The sequence below is a fragment of the Aquarana catesbeiana genome, linkage group LG03, assembly GCF_042186555.1.
Source record: "Aquarana catesbeiana isolate 2022-GZ linkage group LG03, ASM4218655v1, whole genome shotgun sequence".
NCBI lineage: Eukaryota > Metazoa > Chordata > Amphibia > Anura > Ranidae > Aquarana > Aquarana catesbeiana.
The window spans coordinates 418,072,825-418,097,350 of NC_133326.1; the positions used below are offsets into that span (position 1 = coordinate 418,072,825).

General features: G+C 43.5%; 1 protein-coding gene across 5 annotated transcripts in view; it reads left to right on the top strand.

The window, feature by feature from the left end:
- The window catches only part of FBXW11 (F-box and WD repeat domain containing 11), a 637,027-nt gene that overhangs the window by 497,070 nt on the left and 115,431 nt on the right, over positions 1–24,526 (top strand). For all 5 annotated transcript variants that reach the window (XM_073620748.1, XM_073620747.1, XM_073620746.1 and 2 more), the window contains one exon: positions 21,189–21,267. In XM_073620748.1, the coding sequence (XP_073476849.1) occupies positions 21,189–21,267 (79 nt within the window). The remainder of the gene's footprint in view (positions 1–21,188; positions 21,268–24,526) is intronic.

The window sequence follows — 24,526 nt, forward strand, 5'->3', positions numbered from 1 at the left end:
ATTTTTTGCTAGAAAATTACTTGGAATCCCCAAACGTTATATATAGTTTTTTAGCGAAGACTCTGGAGAGTAAAATGGCGGTCGTTGCAATATTTTTATTTCACATGGTATTTGCGCAGCGGTCTTTCCAACACTATTTTTTGGGGGAAAATACACTTTTTTTTTTTTTTTTAATTAAAAAATAAGAAAACGGTAAAGTTGGCCCAATTGTTTTCTATATTGTGAAAGAGGATGTTACGCCGAGTAAATAGATACCAAACATGTTATGGTTGAAAATTGTGCACACTCGTGGAATAGCGACAAACTACGGTACTTAAAAATCTCCATAGGCGATGATTTAAAAAATTTTAACGGTTACCAGGTTAGAGGAGGTCTAGTGCTAGAATTATTGCTCACACTGACGATCGCGGCAATACCTCACATGTTTAATTTGAACACCATTTACATTTGCGGGCGCGACTTGTATGCGTTTTCATTGCTGCGGGAGCATGTGGGGACGGGGTGCTTTAAAAAAAGTAATAGGCGGTGACAGGTACTCTTTATGGAGGGATCGGGGTTCTAAAAGACCCCAAAATCCCTCCTTTGCACTTCGAAGTATTCAGATCGCCAAAATCGGCATCTCTTAACGCACATTTTTTTTTTAATCAGCGCCATTGGCAGGCGACTAAAACGGAAGTGGCGTTGTGACGTCGCTAACGGAATTTTACTACAGAGACCGATCAAAGCCCAATAGTTTGCAAAGCCTGGGAGAAATCATGCAATTTTGGAATTGATATTGAAAATATGGCCGATCATGCCAAAAAACTTTTACTTAAGGATAGTGATCATATGAAGCCATTTATTATCACATAGTTGTTTGGCTCATTTTTAAGCATAATAGAAGAAATCGCCCAAATGGCCCTGATCAAAAGTTTACATACCCAGGTATGTTTGGCCTTGGTACAGACACACAAGGTGACACACAGGTTAAAATGGTAATTAAAATAAAACTTTCCACATCGCTGGCTTTTTAACCACTTCAGCCCCGGAAGGTTTTACCCACTTCCTGACCAGTCCTTTTTTTTAAGATATGACGCTGCGTGGCTTTAACTGACAATTTCGCCGTCGTGCGATGCTGTACCCAAATAAAATTGATGTCCTTTTTTTTTTCCCACAACTAGAGCTTTCTTTTGGTGGTTGATTACTTCTACGGCTTTTATTTTTTGTGCTATAAACAAAAAAAGTGACAATTTAGAATAACAACATTCCTTCCTTTCTGCTATAAAACATTTCCAATAAGAAAAATCAAATTTCTTTATTGTTTTAGGCCAATATGTATTCTGCTACCTATTTTTGGTAAAAAAAAATTCCCAATAAGCGTTTGGTTTGCGCAAAAGTTATCATGTCTACAAACTATGGGTTAGTTTTATGGCATATTTATTTTTTACTAGTAATGGCGGCGATCGGTGATTTTTAGCGGGACTGCGACATATTGGTGAACAAATCTGACCCTAAGAGAGACTTTATGGGGACCAGTGACACCAATACAGTGATCAGTGCTAAAATAAAAAAAAAAAAAATACAGCGATCCCTGAATAAATGACAGACAGGGAAGGGGTTAACACTAGGGGCGATCAAGGGTTTAACCACTTAAGCCCCCTAGACCATTTGGCTGGCCAAAGACCAGAGCACTTTTTGCGATTCGGCACTGCGTCGCTTTCACTGACAATTGCGCGGTTGTGTGACCTGGCTCCCAAACAAAATTGACGTCCTTTTTTTCCCACAAATAGAGATTTCTTTTGGTGGTATTTGATCACCTCTGCGGCTTTTATTTTTTGCGCAATATACAAAAAAAAGCAACAATTTTGAAAAAAAACGCACATTTTTTAACTTTTCACTATAATATCCCCAAAAAATATATAAAATTTTTTTTTTTCCCTCAGTTTAGGCCGATACGTATTCTATATATTTTTGGTTAAAAAAAAAATCACAATAAGCATATATTGATTGGTTTGCGCAAAAGTTATAGCGTCTACAAAATGGGGGATAGTTTTATGGCATTTTTATTAACGGAGGATCTGTCAGTTCTCCCCTCAGAGAACCGGAAACTGTGTTTACACACAGAGTTCCGTGTTCTCCGTGTGCCCTGATTGATCGCGGGAGCCCGGCGGTGATCGAGACCACCGGGCACTCGCATCGGCTCGGGGGGGTGCATGCGCCCCCTAGTGGCAACAGGGCAAAGTGACGTTACATAAAGTTGTTTCGCCCAGCCGTGCCATTCTGCCGCAGTACAACTGCGGCAGCTGGTGGGCATGTGGTTAAGAATGTCCTAGGGAGGTGCTTGCTAACTGGGGGGGGGGGGGGGGGGGTGTTACACTGAAGGAAAAAGGGTATTGTATTTCAGCTGAAACAGAAGATCTCTTCCTCGCTGGCAGATCAGCACAGGCCATTATTTTGCGCAGCCGGGCTGCCCTGTCGCAGTATATGTGAATGCACTGAGCAGACTGGATACGGAGCCATGGAGAGCGGGAAAGAACTGTCAAAAGACCTGCTTAAAATGGTAATGGAACTTTTATAAAGATGGGAAAGGATATAAAAAGATATCCAAAGCCTTACATTTGTCAATAAGTACTGTTTAACCACTTAAGAAGTGGAAAATATCTCGTGATACCAAACCAAGGTCAGGTAGACCTAGAAAGATTGCAGCCACAACTGCCAGAAGAATTGTTCTGGATACAAAGAAAAAACAGTAACCTCTGTAGAAATACAGGCTGCTCTGTGTGGTTGTTTTTAAGGAGCACAATGCGACAATACTTGAACTAAAATGAGTTTCATGGTCTAGTTGTTAGAAAGAAGCCTTTACTGCGCAATGCCACAAAAAAATCTCGGTAACGCATGTCAAGTTGTTGGGCATGAGGGTGCGTGGCCGACCGGAGAAGAAGATGGACACTTAAGCCCACAGCTCGTCAGCCAGGGGAAACAATCCAGCGCAATAGGCCGCCATCACAACCCCATCCACAGCCATCCTTGCTCCAAACATTCAGGAGATCAAAATGCACACGTCCAGAAAAAGATTTACAAACCACAAGCCCCAGAAACTCACAGAATTCGCCTACAAGCTGGCGAGCAGTGACTTCCAAGATGGCGCCAACCGGTCCGCGCCGTGGGATTCCTACACGGACCTCCCAGATGCCATCCCGGACGAACGACCGGTTACAGGTACCTCTGCTGAGCTCTTCCATCCCCCGGAGTGTGACCCTCTACCTGGCAGCCCAGCAAAAGCTAAAATATGGCTGGATACGCCGCCGCAGCGGACACAGCGCCTGCACATTGCCCTGGCTCCTATTCCCTTCTCCCTTGACCAGGCCTTGCACTCCTCCATGGCCTCCTTCCCTACCTCAGGCCAGCCAGTCATGGATACTACCTTGAAGGACATGCTAATCTCCTTGCAGACCTTCCTCATGACTGTCCTCTCTTCCCTGTTTCACAAAATCACCTCTGACATCCACTCACTAGATGACAGGGTGACTAATGCTGAGAGAGGCCTGAATGCTTGTACCTCCACAGTTAATGAAGTCATTGATACTTATGATGTTGTTAAAGAGGAACAGTCATGGATGCGTGCCAAGCTGGCCGATTTAGAAGACAGGTCCCGCAGGAACAATGTCAAGCTGAGAGGCATCCCTGAGACCATACTACCTGCAGACCTACCACGCTATGCAAAAGAATTGATGCATATCGTAATCCCTGAAGCGTCCCCGTGGGATGTTTTAGACAGGATTCACAGAATCGCTAAACCATCCCACCTGGCAGCCTCGGTCCCCAGAGACGTACTGATGAGGGTCCATTTCTACCACATTAAAGAAAAACTCCTCATGGGAGCCGAAGCTAAATCGCCCTTACCTGCTCCCTACACAGGGATTCAATTCTTCCCTGAACTGTCGAAGTACACCCTCCAACTGAGACGTCAGATGAACCCAATTACCAAGGGCCTGCAAAACCACAAGGTACAGTAATGAGATACCCAGCTACCCTCCTCATTGTGCAAAATGGGCAAATTCACACAGTTGGAGATCTTGACAAGGGCCTAAAGCTCCTCCACACCTGGGGTATAATTCCAGAACTACCCAAATCGGCTCCACATAACAGAGGATCAACTACATCCCGCAGACATCTGGACCGCAATTTCAACTGAATGGCACAGCTTTAAGTGCTGAATTTGGCCGACAACTGTCATTAAAGCGCCCCTGAGCTCTGGCAACCTGCTACTCCTGACCTCATCTTCCCGCGTTAATAACTTTTTGTACCCCCATCTAGAGGACACCACGGTGCTTAGCACCCCTTCTAAGTTCCTTTTTGTTGAACCACTATCAACATTTGCACCGAACCCTCCACTAACAGATCACTCTACAAGTTTCTTTTTTTCATTATTACTTTTTTTTTTTCGATATTCTTTTTTTGGCTCTCACTGTTTTGATACCGAACGTATTGCTCTATTCGCAGTTTCCCAGTTCACCCTACTTTTAGACCTTCGAACTGCCACAAGCCCACTACTGAGTCTCGCTCCCAGGAACCTTCAGAACCAAACTACAACGTCTAACTGTAAGTGTTGTTGCATAACACCCACCATCTTCAAACCCACAAGATGCCGTTCACTATTCTTTTACTAAACACCAATGGGCTTAACCACCCCGCCAAACGCCACTCTCTGGAGAACCACCACGGCCCTCCACAGTGACATTCTTTGCGTCCAGGAAACCCACCTATTATCCTCACAGTCCTTCCTCTGTAACAGACAGTTCCCTCATAATTTCCATGCATCCCATTCTACTAAAGCCAGAGGGGTCATGATTGCAATTAAAGATACAGTGGACTTCCACTTGCTACATGTCGTGCCAGACCCTGAAGGTCACTTCATAATCCTTATCTGCACCATCAACCGAGTATTCTACACTATCGTCAATATTTATGCCCCAAACACCCACCAAATGAAATTTCTACGCACCGCCAGACCCATTCAAAAAGGCCACCTAATTCTCTGTGGCAATTTCAACCTGGTTCCAGACTTATCCATGGACTGCACATCAGCAGCAAAGAGGCGTGCCTCACCTCTGTAGAAATTCATCTCCTCCCAAAATCTATCAGACGTATGGCGTTGTCACCATGGCGCTGAACGAGACTTTACCTTTTTTTTCCTCTAGACATCGCTCGTATTCGAGAATAGACTTGTTTTTAACCGACAAATGGATTTTACAGAAAATCTGTGTCTGCGATCCACGCCACGACATGGTCAGACCATGCTCCAACCTCAATAACAATACAAGACTCCAACCTACAGAGCAACACCTTTCTCTGGCGAGCAAACAACTACATTATCCAACACGCCAAATACAAGCCAGAAATATCTGACCACATTACTGATTTTTTTCTCATTAAACAAGGGCTCTGTCTCTGACCCTGCCGTGGTGTGGAGCACGCACAAAGCGTACATGAGGAATGTTAATTAAATTAAGTTCTTATAAACGAAAGAGGACGCATCACTTAGATGAACTGACAGCTCAAATAGGGGCCCTAGAAAAGAGACATAAAACTGACCCTTGTGACCCGCAGACAAACCAACTACTATCCCTAAGACAAGAACTGAAAACCCTGCTTCTCCACTCCTACGAATTCCTACACAGGAAAATGAAAGCGACTACATACTCCACCTCTAACAAAGCGGGCAAAAAACTTGCACAACGCCTTAAAGGCACACGTGCCAAAACAAAAATAACCCAACTAGTCCACCCTCACACGACAACCCCCCTAAGCAAGCAAGCCACAAGACATAGCCGACGCATTCAGCGCCTACTAAGGAGACGTTTATAACCTGAAACGAGACCCCCATACCCCACAACCCACGTAGGATGACGTTGACAATTTTCTCAGCAACCTTGACCTACCCAAACTGACTAAAGAACTAACCGCCCTTAACGCCCCGTTCACGGAACTCGAAATCAAGACATCTATTGACTCACTACCTAGTGGTAAAGCACCAGGCCCTGGCGGACTGACAGGGGAATACTACAAACAATTCTCTGCACACCTTACCCCGTACCTTACAGAACTCTTCAACCACGCTGCCTCCTCTTCCACCTTTTCGAAAGAATACTTAAAAGCATTGGTTATAACGATACCAAAGCCAGGGAAGGAGTCGAACGTCCCCCAAAATTTTCGCCCAATCTCATTACTCAATCTTGACCTCAAACTAGGCGCTAAAACAATAGCAACAAGACTAAATGACATTATGCCCACTCTTCTCCACCAAGACCAGACGGGGTTTACAAAGGGAAGGCAAACCTCAGACGCCACCAGAAGGATGATTAATCTCACTCATGATTAATCTCACTCACCACGCAGAATCCACCGGAACGCCTTCTTTGCTCCTGTCTCTAGACGCAGAGAAGGCGTTCGACAGGGTCCACTGGTCATACCTCAGAACAGTCCTCCAAAAATTTGGGTTCCAAGGCAATATCCTGAGCGCCATTATGGCACTATATTCCAACCCCGAGGCCCAGGTATTAACAGAGGGCATGCTTTCCTGCCCATTCCCCATCACAAACTGCAATCGTCAGGGCTGCCCCCTATCCCCCCTCATCTTCAACATGCTCATGGAACCCCTAGCAGAACACATCCGTTCCCACCCCAACATTTCAGGCCTTCAAATTGGCACCTCACACCATAAAATCAGCCTATTTGCTGATGATGTCATCCTCATTCTTACCAACAAAAAGTGCTCCACTGGTTTAGCTCTGTTTCTTACTACAAAGTCAATACGACCAAATCCTTCATACTAGACATCAATATAGATGCTACCATGAAGAACCTCCTACAGCTACAATACCCATTTACATGGGCAAGTAATGATATATCCTACCTAGGCATCCGACTACCAAGAAAAACTAAAAATCTCTTCTCCTGTAATTTCCTTCCTCTCCTTCAGACCATCCAATTGACCTCACAACACATAGTGAAACATGAACTCTCCTGGACAGGAAGACTTGCGGCCTTCAAAATGATATGCCTCCCCCAAATATTGTACTTCTTCAGGACTCTGCCCATTCCACTACCCACCACATTTTTCAGGTCCCTGCAAACAATATTTAACAAATATTTATGGAATAGTAAAAGACCTAGATGCGCCCATCTAACACTGGCCAAACATAAACTAGCGGGAGGCACAGGATCCATAGACTTCGTAGATTACTACTTGGCAGCCACCCTAGCTCAACTACCTTGCTGGTTCCAACCCTTCCCGACCACGTTATGGGGACAAATAGAAAATTTCTTACTTACCCGGCCCAACCTGAAAAACTGGCTACTAAGCACCCCTCTTGGCGCTCCAGTCCCAACATCTATTTCTCCCACCATGAAGGCCTCAGCCCATGCATGGAAGAAATTGATCACCCTCCAAGAATACACCCCCATCAATCCACAATTTAATATTCCTTTGGACACCCTCCTGCATCTGACACCTGACCTACTAACACCATGGACCCGCAAAGGGATCCACTCCCTACAAAACTTGCTTCAAGGTAACCGCAATAAACCCTTCTCCCAACTTCAAGCCGAATACACCCTTCCTGCATTAGAATACTTTACCTTTTTACGCATACACCATTGCATGCATAATTCACCCCTTCCCCTATACAGCATACACCCTGGGAATATCTCACCAATCCTGCTACAAAAACCAAGGGTATCTCCTACTTCTATAATAGTCTTTACCAAAAACGCACCTTCTCCAAGCTAAACTCACACCGCAGGTGGGACATCGATCTCACATGCACCCATGCAAACGCACAATGGCAAACAGCGCTCCAAACCACTTACAAAGTCACCAAATGCGCGGCCCTCTGGGAACTCACACAGAAAATATCCTTACGCTGGTACATCACTCCAGCCAAAATGTCATCCTTTGATCCCCGAAACCCCAACACCTGCTGGAGATACAAATCTTCCACAGGCGACATGCTCCACATCTTCTGGACATGTTCCAACCTACAGAAATACTGGGACGACATCTTCAAACTAATATCAACCATAACTAAAATTATGATCCTACCCTCGCCCGCACTTGCAATCCAAAACCTAACCATTGACAACATTCCCCACCCACTCAGACTCGTAGTAACCCATGTACTCCTGGCAGCCAGACTCAACATAACCAGACAATGGAAGTCCAATAAAACCCCGACCATATCCCAAGTCGTCGACAAAATAGCCCTACACTTCAGCTATGAAATCACAACAGCCGCCAGCAATGGTCAATCTGCAAAAACCCACGCAAACTGGCAACCATGGTCTGACTGTGTGGACACTGCGACTGTCACCCACATCCAATAAAACACAGATCTCTTCCTCTTGACCGAGCAATACCAGTAATTTTCTTAATAGTTATGTGTTAAATGCTCTCACAAGTTACTACTGGGAATTTCCAATTAATATGCAAATTCAGCTGACGGGCCCTCTCCACTCCTGTGGCACTAAAGCTCCCATTTGGGGTGCCAGACTAGGGGAGGAGATTGTCCAAGCCCCCAGAAAATTCCAGACTGCACGTTTTTCTATTTGTTATGTATTAAACCTGTTAGTGGATAAAAGTTAAATTGTTGAATTATAAACACCAACGTCGTTGCACGACGTACAATGCTTTATTGTACATTGTATTATATATGTAAAACCAATAAAATATATGGAAGGAAAAAAAAGTTGGGCATATTGCAACCCGGCTTTTTTTGTGGCATTCCGCAGTAAAGGCTTCTTTCTGACAACTAGACCATGCAGATCATTTTTGTTCAAATATCGTCATATTGTGTGCCTTAAAAACAGCCACACCAGCTTTTTCTAGAGCAGCTTGTATTTCTCTTAGACCCCTTTCACACTGAGGAGTTTTTCAGGCGCCACATCACTAAAAATAGTGCCTGAAAAAAGCCTCAGCTGCAAACCCAGTGTGAAAGCTCGAGTGCTTTCACACTGGGGCACGCTGCGCTGGCAGGGCATCGCAAGAAGTCCTGCCAGTAGCTTCTTTGCAGCGGTGTGGTGTGGTGTGCTAGAGGCGGTTAAAATCGCCCCACTAGCGGCCGAATAGCGCCACAAAAACGACTGTAAAACGGCGTTAAAAATAGAGCTGCTTTACCGCTGACGCCCGGGGTGGCTCAGTGTGAAAGGGGTTTTACCTGTGGGTTTTTCTTTGTATCTCAAACAATTCTCTCTGGTGTTTGTGGCTGCAATAAGAGGAGATAAATACTTTATTATCATTGCAACACAAATTACAATGAAAGTTTATAAAAGCTCCACACGTGTAAACATAGAACAACCTCAACATACACACAGGTAAACAATTGCACCCCCCATATAAAAAGCCTAAAAAGCACCACTGCAGCTAAGCCAATCACCTGCAGTTAGATAATAATCAAAATTACAATTTAGGACCTTGATAGCTCTTGAAAAGAATCTTTCCTTAAATCGGTTTGTCCTCGCCTATATTTCTGCGCCTCCTGTCAGATGGCAGGAGTTCAAAAAGATAGTTTCCAGGGTGGGACGGGTCTAGGGTCGAAATAACTAATCAATTAATCGACAATGAAAATAGTCAACTATTTTCATAATCGATTAATCAGCCAGCCGATTAGTTGGCTTGCATACAGAATTATTTGTTTACGTATCAGGAAATGCAGTGCAGCACACATACATATCAGTACACCGTCCATACATGTCAGTAAGTGCCTGAGAACTTGTTAATGCATGAGGAGCAAGGCCTCATGGCACATTCTTGCATATGATTAACCACTTCAATACCAGGCACTTTCACCCCTTCCCGCCCAGGACAATTTTTAGCTTTCAGCACTGTCGCACTTTGAATGACAATTGCGTGGTCATGCTACACTGTACCCAAACAAAATTTTTATAATTTTGTTCCCACAAATAGACCTTTCTTTTGGTGGTATTTGAGCACCTCTGCGGTTTTTATTCTTTGCTAAACAAACTAAAAAAGCACCTGATGGGCGGCTGTGATGGGCGCTGACGGGCGGCGGCTGTGATGGGCGCTGACGGGCGGCGGCTGTGATGGGCGCTGACGGGCGGCGGCTGTGATGGGCGCTGACGGGCGGCGGCTGTGATGGGCACTGATATGTAGGATTGATGGGTAGTGACAGGCGGCACTGATGCTGAGATACTGACAGGTTTTACTGCTGGGCACTGAGATGGGCACTGGCTGGCACTGTGGTGGGCATTGGCACTGAGATGGGCACTGTCATCTATTTTTTTTTTTTTTTTTTTTTTTATATGGACACCGGCGGGCAGCTGTGATGGGGGGCACTGATGGGCGGCTGTGATTGGGGGGCTGTGACGGGCGGCATTGGTAGAATTGATGGGCACTGACATGTGGAATTGATGGGCACTGACATGTGAAATTGATGCTGAGATACTGACAGGTTTTACTGCTGGGCACTGGCTGGTACTGTGGTGGGCATTGGCACTGTAAAATCATTTTTTTTGGGGGGGGGGGGGCACTGACTGGCAGCTTATGGACACTTTTTAGCAGCTGGGGTGGCACATCTGAGAGCCGCTGATTGGCTCTCCCTGTCAGCGCAAACCGAGGAATGCTGTTTTCACATGGTAAGAAGCATCTGTATTGGGGGTTCTTGTCATGATTGTTATCCTGCTGGACGTCATATGACGCCCAGTCAGGATAACTGAACCACTTCCCGTCCGTCAATCTGCTATAGGTCAGGCGGGAAGTGGTTAATAAATGTGATGAGGTATCCCTTTGAGTGGTTCTAATGGCAGAAGTTTTTTTTTTTACTTTGCTATAGGGGCACACACTGTACTATACTTTGCAGCTTGCTTTTGGGGCACTCTGAAGGCAGAAGTGTCTGGGGGGGGGACCCCAGAAGAGGAGAATTTAGGGCCACTCTGTGCAAAATTATTACACAGAGCAGGTAAGTATAACATGTTTGTTTAAAAAAAAATCACTTTAAAAGACTGTGCAGGGAAGATCAGCATCTGAACCCAGAGAAGGTGGATGCTGACAGACTGGAGGTGGTATAAGGCAATACAATTACATTTAAAGTAAAATTTTACCAGTATTGTGCATTATATTTAAAATGATCACATCAATGAAAAAAGTCTCATATTTCTCTTCCACCCTTCATATAGATTCATGTCTGACTCCTAGTTAAAATGCCCATAGATCCTATATACTATTTGCAATTTAAAAAGTCTCAGATGTGGGAAATTAACCTTTAATTGCCTTTTTAACCTGTCACCTTGTATGTCTGTACCAAGGCCGAACATTCCAGGGCATGTAAACTTCTGATCAGGGTCAATTGGGTGATTTCTGTCATCTAAAAGGAGCAAAACAACTATGTGTTAATAAATGGCTTCATACCATCACTATCCTTAAATAAGAGTTTTTTGGCATGAACAGTCATATTTTCAATATTCATGCCAAAATTTAATGATTTCTGCCAGGGTATGCAAACTTTTGAGTACAACTGTGTTTATCATAGTTTGTAGACTAACTTTTACACGTACTGAATAACATACACTGATTTGGGTTAATTTTACCAAAGAAATGTAGCAGAATACATTTTGACCTAAATTTAGGAAGATTTATTTGCAAAATTCTATAACAAACTAATAAAAATGTGGTTTTTTTTCAAAATTATTGGTGTTTTTTTCATTTACATAGCAAAAAATAAATAACCCAGTGATGATTAAATGCCACCAAAAGAAAGCTATCTGTCTCAAAAAATCGATAGTGTTGTATGACTAATTCTGAGAGCTGAAAAAAATTACCTTGACTGGAAGGCGGTGATCATGCCTAGACTTTAAGCGGTTAATAGATTTGATTTCGCCCTTATTTGGTGCAGCATGCAGTAGTGTGTGCTTTTTGCTTTCACCAGTGCTGTTGCCACTGTTTGAACTAAAACGCCTAAAGCTATAAACTTCACTTTGCCCCCACTTTTTAAACTTTCACTATGGAGATTGAAAACATTCTGATAAATTGTTTGCTGCTCACAAGTGCATATTAGCCCTGGATCCATTGAGTTTTTTGTGCAGAAGTTGTCCGTTCCCACTTTGGATCCAATCATGTCCTGCCTTAACAAAGCACTTACCATTCTGGTGGGGGACAAGCCTGTCTTTGAGAATCCAATCAATAAGTATTTTAAAAACTTTTGTAGAGTTTTCTTGCTGGTGTCCTTCACTTCATCCAATCCTGGCAGTAACCCTACTATTATTACCTTACTATCTGTTCAAAAAGCAGGGCAACAAACTAGTAATATAGGAGCCCCACAGCTAAGCACAGGAATCGATGAGGTGCTGGAAAGATGGAAACACACTATTAAGTCTCCTTAGTGAAGGGAGGGGATGACAGATTTGGAATACTCCATTTGGAATTTGTGGTCCACAAATTCCAAATGGATTATCGGTGTTCCAAATCTGTCATCCCCTCCCTTTTACTGAGGAGACTTTTATAGCCTCAGTTGGACGTCCAAGATGCTTGTAGGTTTCCATCTTTCTAGCACCTCAGCGATTACTATTCTTAGCTGTGGGGCTCCTATATTACCAGTTTGTGGCCCTGCCTTTTGAACAGACCGTTGTAGTTGACTAGGCCCAGAATTTTGACCAAGGTGCTGGCCCCATTGGTAGTACCCCTATTGTGTAATATTTAAATTACCTGCTGTTTGGGGAATAGTCGGCGTGATTACCGTGCTTTTGTGTCTTTGACTTTCCAAACAATACAGTGGTAGTAATGAATCCTGAATCTTCATATATCATCACTGCAACCAACTCATCATTTGGAGTGTTGTCTAGTCATGGACATAGCTCGGGCTAGAGTGTTACTTCCAAAGGAGAAACTTCAGATTCTTTGGTATCAGGTTTGAACTCTCTAGTCCAGGAGCTGTCTCACTGTTAACTTTTGCCAGGGTCTGATGGTAAACTCCTTAGAGGCAGTCCCCATTGCCCAGTTACACTCCAAATATGAGCAACACATCAAGTCAGTCTGGTTCCTGGACAGACCAATTAGTTTGTCACTGAGGACAAGATTGTCCGTGGCTTGGAGATTCAGGTGTCTGACTCTGGTAAAGTTCTTCCGGTCTTTTGAAATATTGTAATGGACACAAGCCGTCCACTCTTCCAGGTGTAATTGGCAGGCGGATATCCTCAGCCACTAGCACCTAGACTTGGGTTAGTGGTCCCTACACCAGGTGGTGGTCCAGGTTTAGCAAAAAAAGGATAGGCTTTGCCTTCAGTTATAGGGATCCTAAATCGCAAGCAGTGGATGCTCTGGTGACTCTATGGGATCAATACACATTGATGGTATTCGCGGGCTCCTCTTAAAATTCTTCCTTATATGCTTTGCAGGATCAAGATGAACGGTATTCCAGTGAAGTTTGTTTCTCTAGACTTACCTAGACAGATGTGGTACACCATCCTAGTAGGAATTCAGGCAGATGCTCCTTGGTCACTGCCAAATTGTCAGAATCTTCTGTCTCCATGTCCACTGGCTTTAACGGCATGGCTGTTGAAGCCCAGGTTTTGAGACAGGGAAATCCCTGAATCAGTGATTCCTACGCTGCTCAAACCCAGGCCATTAGGTCTATCGCCAGACTTAGAAGGTACACTTCCCTTGGTTCGCTTGTTTCTCAGGGCAACCGCAACAAGAGTTTGTTTGGGAAGGATCATCTCCGTTCTGCAACTGGGTCTAGATCAGTGTTTAGCTCTCAGCCCTATCAAGGGTCAGGTTTCTGCTCTTTCAATCCTTCAGAGATGTTAGGCTCACACACTTTGATTTTAATACCTTTGTCCAGGGGTTCTCCCATGTAGCTCTCTCCTATACTTCCCTGCGACTCCTTAGGACCTGAATCTTCTTTTCTCTGTGCTTCAGAAACTGAATTTGTTCGAGACATTCCACTGTTAACGCGCCCACAAGGAGGTGTTTCTTTTAGCCATCACCTCTAAAGAAGCCTGGTACACATGACTGCTGAACCCTGACACCAAGTTTGTGCCTCTGTCATCCGCAGCTCTCCTCTGTCCTCTCTCCCCCTCCCTGCCTATCAGCTTTTACCAGTGCTGCTCTGCTCTCCTCCCCACTGCTATAAAACAATGTGATGTTAATACAATAGCGCTCTGAAATAAGGTAGATATCTGCATATTCTTCATACGGCACAGACACTGGGGCACATGTTATCTAACGGGGGATTGTATTGACATCACATAGTGGCTATACAATTACTTTAAATACTTCCCTCAGTGGACTTTAAGAAAAATGTTTTACGGTGATTACAGAATGCCATTTTCTCTTTTGTACATTGATGAACACAGCTCTTCATATTCTTGATCATAGGGTTAAAGCTTCTCTTTCAGGAGTAGGCACAAAAAAATAAGCACAGCACCACCTATGGCCATTCCTAGTTGGTAATAAACCCCCTCTTTGCGACAGGCCCTGTGGTTCCATGAGACCTGTTTCATGATTCTCTTCTCCCTTTTTTTTTTTCCTGTGACGATCTTCAATCAACAGCTGGGCAACAGGCTGGATAATCTAGGTCCTTGTAGTCACAAGGTCCCCAATCCCTCTGCCGCCTTTGCTTCGCATATAAAGGCGCTGATGGCTGCACTCATTACCTTGGTGCAGGCAACCTTAAAGATAGAGGATACTCCTAAGGCTGCTGAGGATGTTTGTCCCCTTTTGGCTTTGCCAAGTTGGTTTGTGCCACTACGGTTTCTCCTTATCCTGTTTATTTCAGTAGATTTATCCACAGCGGTCATTTGCAGTACTGAAGTGTCCTTTCTGAAAAAGCAGACCTCTCCTCCCTGGATCTTCCTGTTTCTAGGTTAAAGAAGGCTTCTGTGGAGGGGTCGCCTGCCTTCAAAGATCCAGCAGACAGGATGGCGGAATCAATCGCCCGCTCGGTTTTCTTTTAAATATTTTTTATTGAAAGGTTTTAAAAATTGAATAACAGATGTAACATAACACCGCATATAAAGGTACATATCAGTCTATAAAGTTAGATTAACTTTGTGAAGAGTACAAACACAGGTTAACATGTATACCTTTAGCTTTATGACAACATCACAATATCACATTACAAATCCACTTGTCATAAGTAGTAGGGGGTCTAAAAACAGACTTATGCAGTGATCATTAAGATCTTAAAACCAGATGTTCCATGGGGGGGGGTGTTAACCTCTTTGACCTTGTCAGATATGGTCTAGTTTGTAGACCGTGATCCATGCCTTCCATCTCTGATCAAATGTGTGTAGGGATTGGTTGAGACCAGCTATTTGCTTTTCACACAGTCATTGTACATTAACGCTATAACTTCTGATAAGTTTGGGGCTGATGGTCTGCTTCCATTTACTTATCGTTATTCGGGCTGCATTCAATGTGTGAGACTATAGCTGAGCAATGTTTGGGGAAACTTTCTAATTGTAACCCAAAGAGAAAAGCTAGTGCAGTTTGGGAGGATGTAAGAATCCCAGTTATCTGTGAGATTAGGCTGAACACAGATTTCCAAAAACGTTTCAAACTTTTACATGACCATAGTATATGGTATGTGTCTCCTACATGCCCGCATTGACACCAACATAAAGGAGAGGTGTCTGGAAACATTTGTTTTAGTTTATGTGGCGTCATATACCACCTATAAACAGTTTTGATGTTTTTTTCCCAGTGTGTGGAACAATGAATAGAACTCGGTCATGGAAAGTGCCTTATTCCAAGCTCTGAGTATTCTGTTTGTAATTCTTTTTCCCATCTAGTAATCTGGAGTGGTTTGTTTTCAGGTAGAGAATCGTTTAGGTATTTGTAAAACCATGAGATACTTTTTTTTGAGGGTACTGTGGAGTTGTAATATGTCCGGATTGCTTTAACATTGGTGTAAGGGGAAGGGTAACACTTGAGGAAGTGTTTTATCTGCACAATCCTATCAAAAGCTTTAGGATCTTTTGATGCTAGACTATATCTTTTAGGGTTAATTGCTCTGCATGCAACCAGGCACTTATTGAAAATGAGGTAGTTAAATACTCATAAGCCAGTGGTGGTATGCTTATGGCCTTGGGAGTCGTAAGGTGTTTGGAGTGTTGTAGACCAGGCCACCAGAGAGGCCTGAATAGGTAGGGCCTTAGGGATGTGAACCTTCTGACCTGTTGCTGATGCTATTAATAGGGAGGGCAGATCCCTATTCTGCAAGATGTTTTTCTCAATAGTAACACTGTGTTTAGTAAGGGTAGGTTCGAACCACGCTGTTGGTCCTGTAGGTTTGCTCTGTGCTATAGTTGGATATTAGGCATATTATCACCTCCTTGTGATTTCTGTCTGAAAGGAAGTTACGGGCTATTCTTGGTTAACCTGATTTCCGTATGTACATAGTCATGTATTTAAAGTTATGAACAAGTCGGATGGGAGGAGGATTGGAATGGTGTGCAGAAATGGTAAAGCACCTTCGGGAGGGATAACATTTTAAATACAACCTAGCCACAAAAGTTTCTCATTTTTTGTAGTTGAGAAGGTCTTGTTTGATGGTCTGTAGAAGTTGAGGGGGAAGTTAACTTAGTATAGGTTAGTGACTGGGCAGGTGAGCTTCATTCCTAAGTAGTCAATAGTATTATTGTCCCATACACATGGGAATTCCTGTTTTTTAGAATTTTGATAGCTTCACTTTGTAAAATATTAACCCAGATAGTTCAATTTCATCATGTAGCGCTCTCATGTCTGTTAGGGTAAGGAGGACATCATCTGCGAAGAGTCCTATCTTGTGGGAGTATGCCGCTGTGTCAATACCATGAATGTGGGGGTTTTGTCTGATGGACTCTGCAAATAGTTCCATAAAAATGATTGGGGATAAGGGGCATTCCTGCCGGGGTACCATTAGTTATTTTGAAAGTATCAGACAGAGTATTTGATATATATTCATGGGAAGATGGGTGAGAGTATAGAGCTGAGATGGCTGTGGATATGGGGCCCTGCATACCAAAGGTTTAGAGGGAAGCCTTAAGATAGCCCCAGTGGACCCAGTCAAAAGCTTTCTCCGCGTCTAGCATTAAGAACGCAGGAGGCTTTTTCCGAGTTTCCATTACTCTTAGGAGATTGATCTTCCTCCTAGTGCCGTTGATGGCCCTTCTCAAATCCAACTTGGTCCATATTAATTAGGGATGCTAGATGGTTGGCTAACACTTTTGCAAAAAAATGTTACATCTGTGTTTAAACGTAAAATAGGACTGAAGTTTTGAGGACAGGTTGGCTCCTTCCCTGGCATGGCTTTAAGCATTTCATCGGGGAAGGTACCGGAGGTTGCAGCTGTTTGAAAGCGTTTTTGTAGATGGAGATTTAGTAGATCTTGGAAGGTCTTATGGTATTCTGAAAATAGGCCATCTGCTACTGGTGATTTATAGTGTTGGAGAGATTTGATGACTCTGGAAATTTCAGTCAAAGTTATGAGGGAATTATTATTAAACAGGATTTATATTGCGCCAACGGTTTGCACAGCCCTTTACAACATGAGGACAGACAGTACACTTACAATACAAATCAATACAGGAGGAATCAGAGGGCCCTGCTCGTTGGAGCTTGCAATCTAGAGATTTCGGGGTCCTCGGGGTTTCTTCATCTAAAGATGGGAGGTTAAGTGTCTACTTATGGCCTCGGCAGTGGGTTAGTGCCAGTATCATTTTGTAGGTTATAAAGAGCCAGGAGTTTGCCCGCATTAATCCCCGGGCAATAGTGCGTAGTTTTAAGTCTGCAGATCAATTTCTCATGGTTCGAGAGCATTTAGAGCCTTAGTTCGTCAGGTCATTAGGTATAGAGGAATTAAGTGTTTGTTAATGTCGGAGCTCTAAAGCCTGAATTTTAGAAAGGATGCTTCATTAGAAGTCAACCTACGTTTCCTTTCCCATGCTGCTTGTTGTATCAACAGCCCTTTAGAGTAGGCCTTATGTGGACACCAAACATTGAATATTGTGGAAAGAATTCTTCAAGATGGGTACTGAGTCTGTACCAATAAAAACGGTTATTGAACAAAGAGGTGTTATTATGCCAGAGGCTGTTCGGAAGGGTTCTATGGTCTTCCGTCAAGGTCAGGCTATTTGGCACATGGTCAGACCACGTAATTGGTAGTATATCTGCCTTGAGGACTTTATTTAGTAGGGTGAGATCAGTGAGAAACAGGTCTATTTTGGAATATGACCCATGGGTTGCAGAGAAGTGAGTATAATCTTTCTTTTGAGTGTAGGTAGCGCCATGGGTCATATAGAAGATTTTTCCTCATTAAGGTTTGAAATGTTTGTCTCACCTGGATGGAGGGATTTGAGACCTCTATAGTTTGAGCGACTATGGTGTTAAAGTCTTACATTAGCAGGAGAAGACCTATCCGAACCGACTCAACTTTTTTAAAGCGAGTTTTCAAGAATTTGATTTGCCCAGAGTTGGGTGCATATTGTATACAGAGTATTATTAATATTGCATATCGAGACTATATAACGTCCTTTAGTGTCTTTATGTACCTCGTGTATGGAAAAGGCCCCTGAGGCGCTTACTGCTATTAAAACACAGGGTTTTTTTAACTGGGACATTTGCAGTGAATACAGGTGAGGAGCTGCCTCTAGAGCCGCAGTTGAGTGACTGGGAGCGGCGCCATCTTGGCAGCAGAAGCTCCGGGCCACGGTAAAGAAGTTGGCCAGTTTGCAGGGCCCATCATGGGATTTACGCTTGCCCATTGTGTCCTCTGTGAAGCCTGGTGTCTCTCCTCTTATCTGTGGGGTGTGTTCATTGCCACTGCAATGTGGTGAGCCGTCCTGGAGCTAGCGCACACTGCGGCCGTCTTCCAGGCTGCTGGTCACACCCCCGCCCACTGTGTTTAAATTACTCGCTTGGCCCTCCACCTAGTTTTGGCCATGACCCTGGGACACACTCTAAGTGGGCTAAGCTCCTACACTGCGATCTGCATAATTGTACCTCCATTAATTGTTCCAACTGGTAGAAGGCCTCAAGTACGTAATGTGATGTAACTTTAAATACAGCCCATCTGCTTTCAAAGCTATTTCTCTGCTGTGGTTCTCCAGCGTGTGCTTTGGCTTAAATGTTGGTCTGCTGACCAGACGTCTAAGAAATCTCCATAGGCGATGTTTAAATATTTTTAACGATTACCTGTTTAGAGTTACGGCAATGCCTCACACGTGTGACTTGAACACCATTTACATTTGCGGGTGCAATTTACGTATGCGTTTTCTTTGGTACGGGGGCGCTTTAAAAAATTTGTTTTTTTTTGTTTTTTTTTATTGAATACTGTCCCTTTAAGAAAAAAAAAAATACTGATCACTTTTATTGCTGTCACAAGGAATGTAAACATCCGTGTGACTGTAATAGGCAGAGACAGGTACTCTTTATGGAGGGATCGGTGGTCTAAAAGACCCCAAATCCCTCCTTTTGCACTTCAAAGTATTTAAAACGGCAAAAACGGCATTTTGGAATACTGTCATTTTCTTAAAAAAGGCACCATTGGCAGCCGAGTAAACCGGAAGTGATGTCGCTTCCGTGTTATTATAAACAGCTGGCGGACGTGCCAGATGGTCACTCTGGTCTCCCGGTGGGACGGGAAACTGGGGCAAAGTGGTGGGGGTTGGGGTCTCCTCCCACGCCTGCTGATAATGGAAGAGAGGCATCACCCCAGTATAACCACTTCAAGCAAATGACGTACAGGGAGGTGATTTTGCGTGAAGTGGTTAAATACACTTGTAAGATATTAAATGACATTTTTGCATGTGTGTCTTTGTCTATTATATGGGTCCTGACCAGACCCCTTGGGATGGAGCACCCCATCATCCACCACCAGTACTTCTAATCGGTGTCCGCCTGATTTACTGAGTTATAGGAGTCCTTTTAGTTCTCAACCATGGGAGAAATACACTCCTCTTTATGGGAGAAGTGGTATCTTTCATTTTATGAATAGTGTAGGACCCACTGAAAATGGGGTACTTTGACGCAGTAATGGGCTTAAGCACCTTATGACCATATGGTGCGACCAAATCTTTATATTTTCTTATTTGCTTATTATGTTCACACGCTTTTAAATAGCCTTGTAGGATTTGAAATTACATGTTTGTATGTGTGCGCTATAATCTTATGTTTTGTTTGTATGGTCTTATAGCAGCACCATCTTTAATGTAATGCATAGTAATGCCCCGTACACACGGTCGGATTTTCCGACGGAAAATGTGTGATAGGACCTTGTTGTCGGAAATTCCGACCGTGTGTAGGCTTCATCACACATTTTCCATCGGATTTTCCAACACAAAAAGTTTGAGAGCAGGATATAAAATTTTCCGACAACAAAATCCGTTGTCGGAAATTCCGATCGTGTGTACACAAATCCGACGGACAAAGTGTCACACATGCTCAGAATAAATAAAGGGATGGAAGCTATTGGCCACTGCCCCGTTTATAGTCCCGACGTACGTGTTTTACGTCACCGCGTTTAGAACGATCGGATTTTCCGACAACTTTGTGTGACCGTGTGTATGCAAGACACGTTTGAGCCAACATCCGTCGGAAAAAATCCTAGGATTTTGTTGTCGGAATGCCCGAACAAAGTCCGACCGCGTGTACGGGGCATTAGGGTGTGCCCCCGGCATTAGGGTGTGCCCCCAAAGTCTTTGATTGCTTTTACAGACAGTGGGAGGGGATGTCCTTTCTTCACCCCTCCCCCCCCTCGCCCACCCGTGTGATCGGGGAGCCAATCACATATATGTTTGAGGTGTTCTGAGTAATTTTCTAGCAAAGAAATTATGACTTTTACATGTAGGAGAGAAGTGTCAGAATTGGCTTGGGTGGAAAGTGGTTAAGCGAGTGCAAAACCATTTACCCTGGAATGCATGCATCAAGACACGGGAATCTAGTTAGGGAAAAATGTTGAATTGCCTTCAGTCATATTTCTTGTATGCAGTCCAAAGAATGTTATGTACCATTAGAAACTCTTAACAGTCAAAGTGGATAAACATTTTTCATTGAGTTACGTGCACTGCCTACTGAGCTCCAAGCAAAGCTAGCCATTGAACATTAAACATTGAGACAAGCATTACTTCTGCCATGGCATGTGATATTGCATAGTTAATTGTTTTTTCTTATAGGATTTAATTTTACAAGTGAATTACATAGACCATTTCTGTTTCAGGAAAATAAAGGTTTGGGATCTGCAAGCTGCCTTGGATCCCAGGGCTCCAGCAAGTACCTTATGTTTGCGTACTTTAGTGGTATGTATCACGACAGATGTTTTTTCTTTAAGATCTTTTATGGAAAGTTTTGGATCCACTTAATGTATATTTGCGTTTTTTGGTGTTCATGTACAAGGGAAATAATTATACACCCATTAGAGTATATGTAAAAAGACAAACTTTATTATTTTCAAATAGCGTGAGGAATGGCTAGACCACGTCCCTTTTTTTTTTTTTTTTTTTTTTTTTTTTTTTTTTTTTCCCCCCCTTTTGTCTTAACTTTTCTGTCCAGTAGAGACAATAGGAAATAAGGGAATTCCCCTTTTAGATTGTCACCAGAATCACACTAGCAAATGTTCCCCGTCCTTTTGTTCTGGTGACAACTAAAAATGTGAAATTGATGACAATGGTCAAAAGAAATCAGAGGTAAGGCTACTCAGTTGGGACAAGAAATTAAAATCTGATAAAGGTTTTAATAACCTGTCCCCACACTATCAAAAATTGGAAAAAAAGTATTAAAGGATATGTTACACTAACATTTCATATTTCTGATATGTGCCTGCTTTGTCATGTGCTTGTATGAAAAGGTATCCTGTTCTTTGTATTGCTTCCTTTGTGTGAAATGCCTGGTGTTCCTGCCAGTCCCTCTAAATTCCTTTTTTTTTTTTTTTAAACTGACCACACTAAGCAGTAGAATACAGCTGGAAACTCAGGCTGCTTTCCTCCAATGATTGGACTTGTCCTGACACCCCCATGCTCAGCCATTCACTGGGAAGCTTCGTGTACTGCTGCTTCTCCTCCTCGCCCAGCTCTTATGCAGCTGGGAACAGAGGGTATGTGATCAATTATAAAAAAAGGGAGAAACGGAGATGTGGCTTTGTTTGGGTGCCCCCAGAGCAAGCTGCTTGCTGTGGGTGCACTCAGCGGAAGGGAGGGGCCAGGAGCACCGAAGAGGGACCTGAGAAGAGGAGGATCTGGGCTTCTCTGTGCAAACTTACACAGGGCAGGCAAGTATGAAATGTTTGTCGTTTTTAACAAAAAAGACTTTACAATCACTTTAAATAGTGGTATTGTATTATATATAATGTGTCAGATCACTTTTAAAGGTACCAAAAATAAATACAATGTGTAATATTTATACACAAACGGCAGAGAGACATATCAAGGACCAAGCACCCTTGGTTATATGCACAAAAGGAAACAAGTTAAAAAAAGGAACAAAGGACAAGCTTTCATTCATGCTTGGGGGGGATGAACCGCTCCCAATCCCCAAATCCATTGGGTTTCTCTCTGCAAGATAATTTACCGTATATACTCGAGTATAAGCCGAGGCACCTAATTTTACCACAAACAACTGGGAAAACGTATTGACTCGAATATAAGCCTAGGGTGAGAAATGCACAGCTACTGTAAGTGGAAAAGAGGGTCAACAATGCCCATTTGCAGCCTCACTGTGCCCATTTGCATGCCTCACTGTGCCTATTTGCATGCCTCACTGTGTCCATTTGCAGCCATAGGTCCACCGAACTTCAAACTCGGTAGTTAAGGTTTCCTAGATGCAGCCAAAATTTATGGTCTCTGGACCCAAAAGGTCCCGAAATGACATTGTCGCAGATGGACACAGTTGACCGACTTTGGGGCCCCGTATCTCAGGACCACTTGGTGCTAGGAACCCCAAATTTGGTATGCAAACCCAGTGGAACAAGTACTACAACATATCCATATCCAGCTGGGGTTCCTAGCACCAAGTGGCCCCAGGATACGGGTCCCCAAAGTCAGTTCAGAAAATGTCAAGCACTTTTCTGCAGCAAAGAATGACATTTTCCGAACAGACTTGTGCTGACAAACTCAGCTTATACTCGAGTATATACGGTAATCAATATTGCCCCCCTGGGATTGGTATTGACCCACCTCCAACACCCAGCATTTTAATGATGTACTGTTTCTGTTGTGGTTCAGACATACATGTCTGGCTACAGGTGCTTTAATTGGTATGTGTCAATGCCATATATGTGATTCTGGAGCCTTCTCCTAACTGTCCTTTATCGTCTTTCCAATATAATATAACGCATTTCGGAATTCCTTCTTCAGAAGTGTCACAAACAACAATACAGATAACTCTGAAAGGTAAATACAGATATACGTATAGAGTTGCAAATGCATATACATAATACGGTTCAGAGATATTATACTGACCAGGTAATGAAGATCATGATATATACGCCACTATGCTAAACGGTCCCAAGGACAGAGGCCAGAGACTGTACTGTCACCCGCACACCCACAAATGTCCACTGTCAGCCCACTCGGATAATGCCATACAAAAGCTCCCCATATATTGTGGCCAGAAGGTGAAAACTGTAAATCATGAGTGATAATATAAAGGAGATCAGAAAAAAGTGCCAATCTATGAGGGTTGCTAAAATGTGGACACAACTATTTCTGATATATCATTAATAAGACAGTAACAAGGAATGTTTGAATACCTTTTAAGGAGCAGTCTAAGACACAATATAGAGCCTAGGTGTTTGAAAAAATTGTAGATTGGTGCAAATCCTATGGATCTAATGGGTGGGTATAACACAATTATCCAAGGAGGGAACTGAATAAAAAATATAATATAAGTATATAATATTAGACCTTAAGTAGATAACTAGGGTATGAAAGATTATATAGATAGGTCAATAAAGTGGATTCCAAATTGTAGACATCAAAATCTTACCAATACAGAGAGCTGGTTCACCTGGTGTCCAGACAGCAGCCTTACTGCCAGCCATCAGCTTTTATATGTGGACCTTAACTATATGGGGAGCCAGTCAGGAGATCCCTACAGAGGGGGCCAATCCGCAATCCCCAGTTGTAAACTGAGTCCAGCCGAAATAGGGGAACTTCCAGCTGCCGGGCGTGGGGCGGTGTCCCGCGGTTGTTGACGCAGATACGACCAAAGGGGATACTGAGGCCAGAGCGAGGGCTGGTGTGAAACCAAGCCTTGCAATAGAAAGCGGGAGATGGAGACGCCCACTCGAGACGCAGACCTTGGACAGCAATATCGAGAGGGCATGACGCCACAGTTGAAGATCAGCTAGGGACCCATCCTGGCTAGTGTGGAAAAAGGCATCCGATTAGGGCAAAGTAAGCCACACCGATTAACGGGGTGGCCTGGGTGCGCTGGGCATGGTGATGTCCCAGATTGAACAGCAGATAGTCCGAAGAAGGAGCTGGGGAAGGCGGCACCGGCCTCAGGTCAAGAGAGCATAGTAGATGGCCAGTAAATCTATGACAACCAAATATGGAAATA